The sequence below is a fragment of the Homalodisca vitripennis genome, chromosome 1 (assembly GCF_021130785.1).
Source record: "Homalodisca vitripennis isolate AUS2020 chromosome 1, UT_GWSS_2.1, whole genome shotgun sequence".
In the NCBI taxonomy this organism is placed as follows: domain Eukaryota; kingdom Metazoa; phylum Arthropoda; class Insecta; order Hemiptera; family Cicadellidae; genus Homalodisca; species Homalodisca vitripennis.
The window spans coordinates 59,790,486-59,803,178 of NC_060207.1; the positions used below are offsets into that span (position 1 = coordinate 59,790,486).

General features: G+C 32.2%; 1 protein-coding gene across 1 annotated transcript in view; it reads left to right on the forward strand.

Moving 5' to 3' along the window:
• Window positions 1-12,693, forward strand: part of LOC124362655 — a 72,908-nt gene that overhangs the window by 20,756 nt on the left and 39,459 nt on the right. Inside the window, 4 exon segments of the mRNA XM_046817350.1 lie at window positions 2,634-2,750; window positions 2,883-3,038; window positions 3,040-3,105; window positions 8,816-8,978. Of these exon segments, the coding sequence (XP_046673306.1) occupies window positions 2,634-2,750; window positions 2,883-3,038; window positions 3,040-3,105; window positions 8,816-8,978 (502 nt within the window).

Consider the following 12,693-nt stretch of genomic DNA (forward strand, 5'->3'; position numbering starts at 1 on the left):
ATTGTTCTGTGTCTATATTTGTCAATGCCATTGTGTCTGCTGGTTTGATGCAAGGAGGAGAGGTGCCCAGCGGTATACAGACAATTATTTTACCTATGTCCAACCAACCAACCTTGTGTACTGGCAAAATCATGGTCTCATACCGAAAGTTCATGTGCAGCATACCTTTGACCCGCAATGCTGACTGTAGTCAGCGTCATGGTAGCACTGTGTTAATTGTTTGTTCTCTTTATTTTTCTGAATTGGCTACATATATTTTCTAAACTTAACAAGAAGGAAAATTATTAGGCATACACAATGTTATGTCGACACATTCAAAGACATGGAGATAAAAACTAAAGAGCTTAACCCATTGCGGATCGTGAAAACGGCGCGCGCGCGCGGGCCTTAGAGTACGAATTAATCCGTATTACAACGCAGCACCCCGCAGTGTTTGCACGCCTACCTGCCTGCTTAGCGTGCTCGCTAATTATACATGTTTTGTTTGTTTATGTTGTTATTTATGTTATATAAACATTATACAGATCATATTAGACAAGTATATTATACTAGAAGTATATTCAAGTATATTCATAAATATCCTCGGAAGCACTACTTTGAGCGTTTTTATTGATATTGATATGATGTTGAAATAGAGTTTCCACATCCGGTGGTGTCCCAGGAACAATGTCTGAAATAGTCTGAACATCTGAATCATGGTCACTAGCCCGCTCGTCACTGTCAACATTAGTATCCGCGTAATTATGAAAACGTGGACAAATACGCCTGATAGAACCGCCTCCATCCTCAATAACACTATCGATATCACTTTCATCACTTCCACTTTCTAATAATAGTCTATCTAATTCAGATGATCGTAAATTGTCACCCATTTTATTTACGTACACGCACACGAGGCAAAGGAAAATCGAACGCCACGACTGTACGCCTCAGACAAACAATTTTTCGCAAATAATAACATTATTGACCGATAACGAGGGGAGTATTTGTGGACGAGTACCAGAGATAAGATAGGAAGCCAGTCCAGGAAAACTGACTATAAATATCTCCGAGGCTTATAACAGCGATAAGCGTTCAAAACAAATGAGTCATCCGTACCACGTCATCCGCGTGAGGGTCACGTCATTGTGCTTTTGGTCCACGCCTCGCTCCGCGTCACCCTCACGTCGTTGATCCGCAATGGGTTAAAATAGGAAGTAGGATGAATCGTCACCGAATTTCTTGCGTATCTCCAATATCGATGAAATTTGCTAGACCACCACAGTTATGTGGCATTTCATGCAAATACTACTGGTGACAACAAAACCGTCACTGTTGCACTCAGGGGTAAAATTTAAAAACAGTATTTTAGTCATTTTTGGTTTGAAAATGGACTAAATAATCAGAATGTTTTTACTAGGAAAATCGGGACAAACCAAGAATTTCAAAGAGTTTTCAGAGGCCACACTAGTTTACCATCTACCTCCAAATGAAGGTCAGAGTTAGACTCAAATTCAAATCAAATTCAAATTGTTTTGGCTCAAAATTACCATTGTAGTGCCATCGACATATATTACATAAAGGGCCATTGTCTGTGCTCACAGTTTGTATCACTGAAACGTTTGTAGGATTAAGAGGTTCATTGCTTGTTGCATTAGAATGTATTTCAATGTCGATAGAGTCAAAACTATTAGCTTTATCTTCTTCATCGTCAAAAATGTATATCAGAATCGTACATTATGTCTTCTTCACTAATCAAACCTTCCCTTATGATTTCATCACTTCATAACAAACAGTCCCGATCATGCTCCATTTCACAAGAAATCATTGCAAATATGCAGTAGTTTATAGGAATACACTTACGTCTGTGCACTAAAAGGAACATTCAATCACTAACTGTTCGTCACATAAAAGGCGCTATGTTACAGTGTTGCATACACAGTGTCCTGAAAGAAACAACAGGAATTATAAGAATAATGTTTGTGGGCATTTAAATTGTGTTGTTGGCTGCTACAACACGTTATAGTTGTACATTACTGTTGCACAACAGTTTATAATTATGGCATAACAACAGTGTATTAATAACTATAGCATATTATTTTGCTAACATTGTTAACTTAACCTTTTAAAATATAAACTCCAAATCATGATAAGACAGATTGCTCCTCTACTGCAAAATTAATTATTTCATCAAACGACATGATTACTGTTTAAGTGAATTTTTTCATACTTTTGCTAATGGATTATTATTAAAGGATTAATAGTATTTATTCCATTTTACTTACAAGTATAAATGAAAGAGCAACTCAAAAACAGTTTTGGTTTATTTGATGTAGGCACCTTTCATCACACAGCACACATCAAGTCAATAGGCAAGTTTTTCCCATACCTTTGTTGCTATTTCGTGAGTAACTGTTGCAAAAATTTCTCAATCCTTTTTCATTAGTCGGTAGGTCAGCTGGAAATGAGGAATGTATTCATAATTTGATATTCAGAAAACATTCAATTTATTAAGACAGTGAATGTAAAAAAAATAAGATGTCAAAATTGCTTTCATGGTAAACATTAGTGTTTAATGATCAAAACTCTTAATTGGTAGATAAATATTAGGGACTACCTTAATATCTAACAATAATGTTGTCTATTTTGATTAGATTGGTGGTGTGAGATTTTTGTTCGACAACGTTGTGGAATCCCTGGAAAGGTTCAAAACTTCATCAGGGTTTGGATGTATTCTCGCCCATTCAATGGGTCTTGGAAAGACACTTCAGGTAATTTTAAAAATTAGTACATATTGAATACTATCTTGGCTTTTTATTAAGTTAATGTTGATATGATGTAAGTTTTTCTCTACATTTTGTGCCATATTACTGGAAAAGACTTAAAAAAAATTCTGTTGGCAGGTGGTGTCCTTCTGTGATGTATTCCTACGGTATACAGAAGGTAAAACCATCCTTTGTATCATGCCCATCAACACGCTACAGAATTGGATGGCTGAGTTTAATATGTGGCTACCCGTGGAACCGTCCATGTCTCCGTTCTCACTGCAGGGGGATGTGCAAACCCCGGACCTTCCCTCTATTCGTGCTCAATGATCTTCAAAAGTCCATGGTTGCCAGAGCAAAGGTAATATTGGCTAGAGATGCTTTTTGTCATGTAGGTCTCCAAATCATCCAAAAATCTTGGGATCTATAGAGCGATGCAATAGACGTAATTTGAAAAATTACTGGGTTTTGTCACTAAAAGAAAGGCCTTTTTAAGCACACAGAGTTAAAAACTTTGCAACATTTGAATTTCTTATGTTGGATCAATGTTTGTTCAGGCCCCAGTTTTGTATACGACTTTTTTTAGTGTCATAGTTTATAAAATAAATTGTATTTTCCAATTACCAAAGGCAAGATATTTTTTCTGTATCACTATTAGTTAACTTTATTATGTGTAACAATGGAATGTGTTAAATCATTGTTTACACAGCAATGAATTTATTTTGTATGATTTATAATGAGGGCAAAAAGATTAGATTTTAACAAGAGTTTTTTTATAGGCTAGGAAGAGACCAGATCGAAAGAATATTCCTCTTTTTATTGACATAGAGATTTAAAAGTGAAGACACAAACGGGATTCTTTGTAACCACTCAAAACTTTTTGAACCACAGAGAGATTCAAATTTGTATTGTTGTCTTGAATTTCTTTTTATATGGTTTTATATCAATTCTTATTTTGCCTCATTATAATTTATTGTGTTTTTAAATTGTATTTCAAATTATTATTGACACTATTCTCATTGTTCTATCGTGTAATAATATGAATAAAGAAAGTTATAACTTTGTTTTAGTATTAAATATGTCAGATTGTATTTAAAAAAATTTATATTGTAAAGACTAAATATGGTATGATTTAAGCTGCCTATCCTATTCTTTACCCATCTCATTGATCCTTCCCACTCCAGGAGCCACACAGAAAACCATGATGCACTGCAGACTATGCTAGTTCCCCATATGCCAACCAAACACAACTTCATCTTAATTCCTAAATTACTTGCACATTAACCCTCCGAGCGTCCATCATATTTCCCTAAACGTCCACCTGTTTTTGTAACTTTTGTAGTCTTTTTTGCACAATTCATAAAATATCTTAAGAATGGTTTAAATATAGTGTATTATACATCATCTTTCTTGGAAAGAATCACAGAATATGCTTATATAAGAATTAAAATCTTTAAAAAAACTTTCTTTTTGCAACAGCCTGAGAAAGGGGAAAAAATATTTTAGAAAATATTTTTTTAAATATAAAAGTATCCACATGTTATTGTTATATTACCTCTACAACAATTTCATAATAGGCAAATTATAACAAATTTAGTCATGAACACATAAATATACAGGGTTATAGGGTTCTGTGAATATATTCATAATGTTTATATCATAATATATTTACAACAACACACTGAACAATCGCGCGAGCAGCGTCCCGCCCGAAATAACAGCTGGTATAAACTACTTACACTAGCATCTGGTACAGACCAAGAGGTATGCAAAGACCACTAAATGTAAAGAACAATTCACAGGCTTTCGGTATATGTAATTTATAACAATATTACGCGAATAATAGCGCGGGTCGAATTAATTTGATCGGCAAGTGCCCGCCGTCTTAAAATAAGACGGCGACGTTTAGCGAAAGGTGCCGTCGACTTAAAACAAGTCGGCCGACGCTCGGAGGGTTAAAAAAAAATCTAAAATAAAATGTGTGGAGCTTAAGGTTGAGCTTGCATCAGTATAGCAAACTCTGACTGCTAGATTGTATGGGCATCATCATTTCCTTTTTTCTACGATAAGTAGCCTGCTGGCCCATTCCACTCCAAGTACTGGGAATTAGTTATCTGTCCCATATGTTTATCTCTCTTTCTCTCTCTCCCTCGATCTTCTCTCAAGTAGCAGTGTACTATTTCATGTTCTGCATTTGTTCTCTTAGAAATTTGTAACAAATATTTTTACACTCAATTCAAGTAAATTGGTATTGCTGTTTTCATAAAATTCTGAAGTTTATTTATGTACCAATAAGTATACATTTGTCTTGTTATATATTAATTTTATCAGGTTAAATGTACAAATGTAACATTTGCAAACAAAAAATTGAAGTTCGGCAAAACAATGTAAAGTAGTAAAATTGGTTTTTAGATCTTTAAAAATAAAACATGAATAAAAACTTAGATATAACCAATCTTTTCCAAAATTATGAATAGCTGTCAACTTTAAAGCGTAAAAGTTGTCAAAAAGTATAAGTATAAAAACTTGCCAATTATTACTTAATATTAATGTGTATTAAAAAACTATAATACTGTATCTGTATCAGTAAATAATTGAATTTAAACGGAGCAGTGTTGAATAATATACAGTAATATTGCGGAAATAGTGATGAAATGTCATAATTTCTAGCCAATTCAAACTAAAATTTGTAGTAAGACAATACACTCTGATAAGTTACCATGTATAACTCTGATAAGTTCTCTACCAATAAATGTCTCTCAACTAGTAGAAAGTTTCAAAATGGTTAGTATCCACATTGTAAAAATTCATGACATAATGCAATTTTATGAACCTGCATGCTATAAAACATTAAGTTTATATTAGTGTCTAGACAAATGACTACTTAAAAGTATCGAAATCCTGTTGTCCTTTAAAATCTTCCATCGACCATAGTCAATAATCAATATGAAACAAACAGTTGATATGCTTATTTTTATCTTATGTTGCAAGATGATTATGTAATAGCTATGAATTATTTTACTAGATAAGTTTTACTATATGAGAATTGTTATAACGACAGCCATAACATTTTTGAAACTATGTCAAGAGGTCAAATTTCCCTTCTGGCTTAGTTGGAAAAAAGATAGATTTCACATGTGCTGTTATCTCAAATTTTATAAAGACTTACAGATTTATGGAAAAAAATATTAAGAATAACAGTAGCTTTAAATATTGCTTTAAAATGTCTCAATTCTATTTTGTTGTAAAATATCACAGACCTAAAATTTTTACAATCGCAAATGGCCGCTATCCTGAAACTTTCTATTGGTTGTGACTACCCAAAGAACTTAACTAAACATTGCATAGCTTCAGTTTGAATTAGCTATTAATTCTGCTAATTAAGTGTTCACTATTATTCCCGTATTGGTACTGTATAGTATTCATAGGCAAAAGTTTGTATTGCAGTCATCTGAAAAACTTGATGGCAGAATAAACAAGTAACAAACATTGTGAATAATCTGAGAGTTTTAAAAGTCTTTTTTACGATGAAAAAAAAATATATATAACAATTCCTTTGGAAGTACACAAAGTATGTATTTGATCGTTATAAGCAAATTAACAACCATAATTTCTGGTTGATTGTAACCAAATAAATGTTACATTTTTACAAATTTATGTTTTTAAATTTTTGTTTCTAAGGTTTCAAGACGATAGAGCTTTTAAAATTTAGAAATGTTGCTAGTATTATGCCAACCTTCAAACTCATAATACCATCAGTGTTGTACAAATTAACCATCATAACTAAAAATACCTATCCCCCTCAGTGAAATCTACCTTTTTTTTACTATTCCGGCAGTAATATTTATTCCTAAACTGCATATATTTTAAGCAGATCGTACTCATAATGCAGATATGTAATACCCGTACTACTCTTTTATGTAGTAAGAATAAAATCCAAATAATTACAACACAGAAGGTCTAGATTTTGATTATATATTATAACAGTAGTAGATAGAAATATAATTTGCCTTATAGATATAACTATTCCAGTAGACATGATAAAAATTGTGTATGATTGTATAGTAAAAGTTTTGAAAATTTTAAACAACCAGACATGACGTTCGGAGATCAAATAAGCTGGGAAGTCCATTCTTACTGATAAATAGGCTAATCCATATTACTTTGTTAATTTCTTTGCGTGTTAATTTTTTGTTTAGATGAGATTTGTGGGTTTACTCCCTCCAGGGGTGCACCGACGGTGGGAGGGGAGAGACAAACAGGACAAATAAAAGTTAATATGGTATTTTGATAACAACTTTATTTCCTTGCTATTCTTATTTTCATTACATTAATATAATATTCTTTATACACTCTGACCCTCCACTTTCCCCTCCTTTTATTAATTCAAAAGTACTATAAAATTTCCACTGTAGGACCTAATACATCAAAAATTTCCTAGGTCATTGAATGAGAAACAATCTAGTAAAACATGTTTTCAATCACTTTACAGGAATTATAGTCCTTTAAATTAGCAACTTTAGGCAATTGTGTAACTAGGCTCTAATAAAAACAGCTGAAAATACATTTTTAGCAGTATGAATGTGAGTTAAAACCTTTGATTGTATTAGTTGTCTAACTAATACAATCAATTATTATATCTTCAGGAATTGATACTTTTAAAATTATTTATGGCTGAAGGGAATAATATTTGTTATAAACATAATTTTAAAACTACATATTTTTTAATAAAGTTATAATTTAATAAATTAGTTATTTTAAAATAAAACACATGTCCATTCCATTTCTGAATGTATCTTTCACATACACCTCATAAAAAATCTTATCCTTATCTTCAACCGTTTTACTTTTTACCAAATTATAAGATAATATTACATTCTGTGTCAAATGCATAGCCTCGTCGATTGATCAATTTATATAGTTTTTTTTTAATTATCCTGCTTCTACATTTTATAGATAGATAATTTATTAATTAGATGGTTAGACTATTTATTCTAACCTGACTAATTCCAATTGAGGCAGTATATTTTTCTTTTACGTTGTAAGAGAAAACAATATTTTTTATTATTTTTTTACATAATCGAAAAAGAATGCAATTTTTACAGTATGTAGCCCAAATTACGTAAAGCACCCTTGTTGTCAAGCATTGAAGTTCATTCAATCCACTGTAATTTTCCATCTAACGATGTATTGAATGGTTAAGTTATTTGAAATGTATTAGTATAACACTATATACATATATCTTCATTCAGACTGTAATTAAATAATTGTGCTCAGCTTAACACAAGCAAGACTCAGGGAGATTAGCCTTGTTGTAAATCTATTTGTTTGGTTATGATAGAGCTGAGAACGGAGACATCAAGTGCAGAGTGAAGGAAAAGAGGAACTAATTGAGGGGCTGGAGGGGTAAGGGGACTGCCGTTGGATGGGGGAAGGGCAAGTGCGTTCCTGCTCGTGCGTCCAAGAGCAGCACGGCAGGAAGCAGACTGAAAATCCAAAGGCGCACGTTGTCTTATTAAGAATCAACATAATTTCATATGAATTTGTTTTTTAAAATTCAAAAACGCCAAATTTTGTGTGTCATTCTCCCAGAGGGAGTAACATATTTTTAATTCTAAAATATAAAAAATTAATACTTTTCTGTAAAGTTTCAAACATAGTGGGAAAATTAACTTATGTATTTCAAAATAAAAAATGTGTCACTCCTTCCGATCATATTTCACATATTTACTGTAAATATTTGAAATCCTTATCGCCAGACGTTTTCCATTGGGCCTGATTATAAAAAGACCCAAAATGACTTTTTGTGGCTACTTTACTTTAGTATTACTTATTGTGGCTTCAAAAAGGGTATCTTAAAGCATTGTGACTGTTATAATGAAAAAATTTTACTCAACCCAAAACCGATTACACCACCTTAATCAATATTAAGTGCATGATTTTTTTTCAATTAAAGAATTTAGACTAGTTTGCTGAAAGTTGTGTCATTTAAGCTACTTTTCCTTCTAGCCAAAAACTAGAAGTCCTGAATGGATTAAAATTTTCATTAAACTAGTATTATTGGTGTCCAGGTTGTGATTCAGTGGGCCAAAGAAGGTGGAGTTTTGCTGATTGGCTACGAATTGTATCGTCAGCTCAGCCTGCAGAAGCCCAGAAAAAGGCGGTGCAACAGCAAACGCAAAATAAATCCTGATGACGACATTGATGATGAGAAAAATAAACATCTCCTAGAAGGTATCATATTTTGTTTCAATCTGTGCGATAATAAAATAATAGGATGAGAGCTAAATAATTTAACTTATTTTTTGAGGTTGGGATAGTATTGGTGTGGGAGAATTTCCAACAAAATTATAAAATAAAAGGAACAAGAGTTTTTTCTTACTTTTAAAAATTTGTTACTATAATTGAAAATGGAGAAACAAATCACAGACAGTAAAAAAAAAAAAAAAAACTAAATACCAATGTACAGTTCCAAGTAATCTTTTTAAAAACTTACGGGCTGTTTTAAATTAATTAATACCTTTAGGAGCATGACTAAATAACATTTTGTTTCATCCAATAAACTTTCTGCAAAAACTTTCTCTTGGAGTTCAGTTTTTCAAAAACCATTTTTGTTGTTCAGTGAAACCTCGTTAAGTCTGACCCCTTTAGGTCGTTTATCCAGATAACCTGGATCAGTTCAGGTAAATTTAAAATTAGCTTTTTGTCGTCTGCCCAGACTGCCGAGCGTGGGATGGATGTTTGTTTATCAGTAGATTGTTCGTAGAACAATCAGCCGAACGCATAACACGGAACGTGGGGAAGGGAAGGATAGCCTACCTGCTAGGTTGAAAAAATGTCGATGGATGCTCAGATGTTAACATTAATATTATTGAAAGTTGGATGGAAGCTACTGTACTTGTTGTGATAAAGATGCTGATAACATGGAGAACTTATGAAGAAAACACTGAAAATATTCTAGTTATAAGCCATGTAGAAACAGCATCTTATTTGGGGAACTTAATGGTTTATTTTGAGCAACAAGAAGAGAACACCAGCCTAGCTTCTCATACTAAAAAAGATGTGTGACTGCACGCATGAAAAACAGCATTCAAACCTAACGCAATTCAAATTAACAAAATACTTTCAGAAAAATTAAACTGTATGTACTGCATTATACTTTATTGTGATGTGTATTTTAATTCTTTTTCTCTAATAAAAAGAAGGTGTAATGTTTGTACATGTTGTTCTTTATCATTTCAATATTCCCCGTTTAACCTGGACTTTCGTTATGTCGGATTGACGTGTAAACTGACTTAACCCTTTCCGGGCCAGGCGGCAATATATTTTTTTTATGTTTATTTATTCCCTGGTATATTTGTAGATAATTAATATGAATATAATTTTTATTTTGGAGGTCTATGCATTTTTATTTCGTAATTGTCACGTGACATTATCAGCTGACTCGATCTTTTGTTGTTAATTCTTTATGCTTCAGTGTAATCGTATTATTGTATGCTGGATTTTTCTTCATTATTTTATTTTGTGGTTGTAAATATTAGTAGTGTTAGTTGTTACCTGCTTAGCTATTGTGTGTAGTAGTTGACAATTTGCGAGCTCACGGGAGTGAAATTGTAAATAGCACATTCGTAAATAGAAAAAGTATAAATAAATTTCCAAAAAAATTGTGTAAATATTTCTTGGTAAACAGTGTTTTTTGACTGTATTGAAACTGTTTATGGATCCTACAATCATCTATTTACTGGTACATCCATAATGTGAATATTTATTTTAAGTTTCTTGCAATGTAAGTCAGTTGCTTTAACACTTATCAAATGTTGCGAAGTACAATTATGCGTATTTATACAAAATGTGTCATAAAAAATTTATTTACGAGAGAACACAAAATTTTGTATGGTTGTTCCTTTCTAAATGTATAATATAATAAAATAGCTTCCCATAGTAAAATTATTTTTCCTTTTTTTAGTTATTTGCAAAAAAAATCTTTTTATTTAATCTATTTAAACATTATTTTTTTAAATTTAAAATTAAAACTGCATCTATATGTTTTGTTGTTGATAGTATATATATCTATACGAGTAATTTGGTGCAACTTTTAGGTCATTCTCTAATTTTTATGAAAAATTATAAATTTTAATCCAAGAGACTGCAAAATCGCCAATTTTAGCCTGGCACTTTTGACTAGTCACAAGGGGATATGAGATGTGAAAAATTTTGGAACATCTCATATTTGCTCCTGGCCCTGAAAGGGTTAACGAGATTGCACTGTATTGTAACAAAATAAACCAAATTTTTAGTATACCCTGAGGTATAACAGGATTTAGGATAGATACCTCCCCCCCCCCCATATGAAGAAGATATATATTCCCGTCCTGGAAACGTTGCGCTATACCTTTTGTAACATGTAACAATGGCAAATGTCATGTTATCCCTTCAAACCCTCCATCGTCAATACCAAACTTTAAACAAAGAACCCTAAGGTAGTTTTATGTGGAAAACTAGAAACTGGTCTTTTTTATAAGTAGTTCTTTTAAAGTTATTCTTAAAAAAAAGAGGTAATTCTAAGCAATATATGGGTCAACCTCGATTTTTCTCATATTACAATATAATGTTCCAATAGTCAATTAGAAAAGGAAATGACTAGAATTTCTTGCCGGAAAGCAGTTATAGGGAGCAGGCAACCGCCAGACGGTCATATATTGCTTAGAGTTACCTATTAGTGATCAGGGGCACTGACGTGATCTGGGCTTCAAATTTGGAACTACTCGAGTTAATTTTTTTTCTAAAAGAGCAAGCAGCGCGAAGCGGGCAGGCATCGTGCGTGATCCTTTTTTTTATTAAAAATTTCTGATAAATTGTTATTACATATTACAATATAATGTAGGTATTGTATGTAAAACAATTTTAAACACATAATTACATGCTGGAAAGCAAAGTAAACCAATATAATCCGCCCAATACAAAATCTCCGTAAAAATCTGGTAAAGGAATCTGTGTCATTCCTTTGGCCTGAATCAATTCAGTATATACGAAGATCACGCACGATGCTTGCCCGCTGCGCAGCGCTTTGCGCTGCTTGCTCTTTTAGAAAAAAAATTAACTCGAGTAGTTCCAAATTTGAAGCCCAGATCACGTCAGTGCCCCTGATCACTAATAGGTAATTCTCGCGGTTGCCTGCTCCCTATAACTGCTTTCCAGCAAGAAATTCTAGTCATTTCCTTTTCTAATTGACTATTGGAACATTATATTGTAATATGAGTTGCCTGCTCCCTATAACTGCTTTCCGGCAAGAAATTCTAGTCATTTCCTTTTCTAATTGACTATTGGAACATTATATTGTAATATGAGAAAAATCGAGGTTGACCCATATATTGCTTAGAATTACCAAAAAAGAATACACTTTTTCAAAAGAGAATTCAATCTAATATTTATTGTAATATGTATGGTGGTTAAAGGATAATATTTTTTACTCCATTGATAAATTTTTAGCCTGTGATATTAGCACATTAAGTGTTTAACATCTTAATTTTAATTACGTGTTTGTCTCATTTTTATAGCTATTATATATACTTGTTATTGTAAATTTTATTTTAATCTGAAATCACATTGTTGTCTTATCTAAATGTGTTATCTGTAGAACAAAGTTTATTAGGCCATTGTTATTTTTTAATCTCATTTTATTATTACTTTTGTGATTATATTGTCTGTTAAACAATATATAATTTTAATTGTTAGTAAATATGAACAAAATAATGATAAGTTTAAAACTTTGTCAATTACACTGTTTGTGTTTAAAGACGATAAAAAATTCTTGATTCTTAGGAGTGGCTATTAGTGAGACTCAGACGGCAAAGATGTGTTACATGTGTACGCATTGACTACCTTTGATTTTTTTAAACACATTATTTCATAGAAACGTCTAAAAAAAGTGTTATATACAACAAAAATT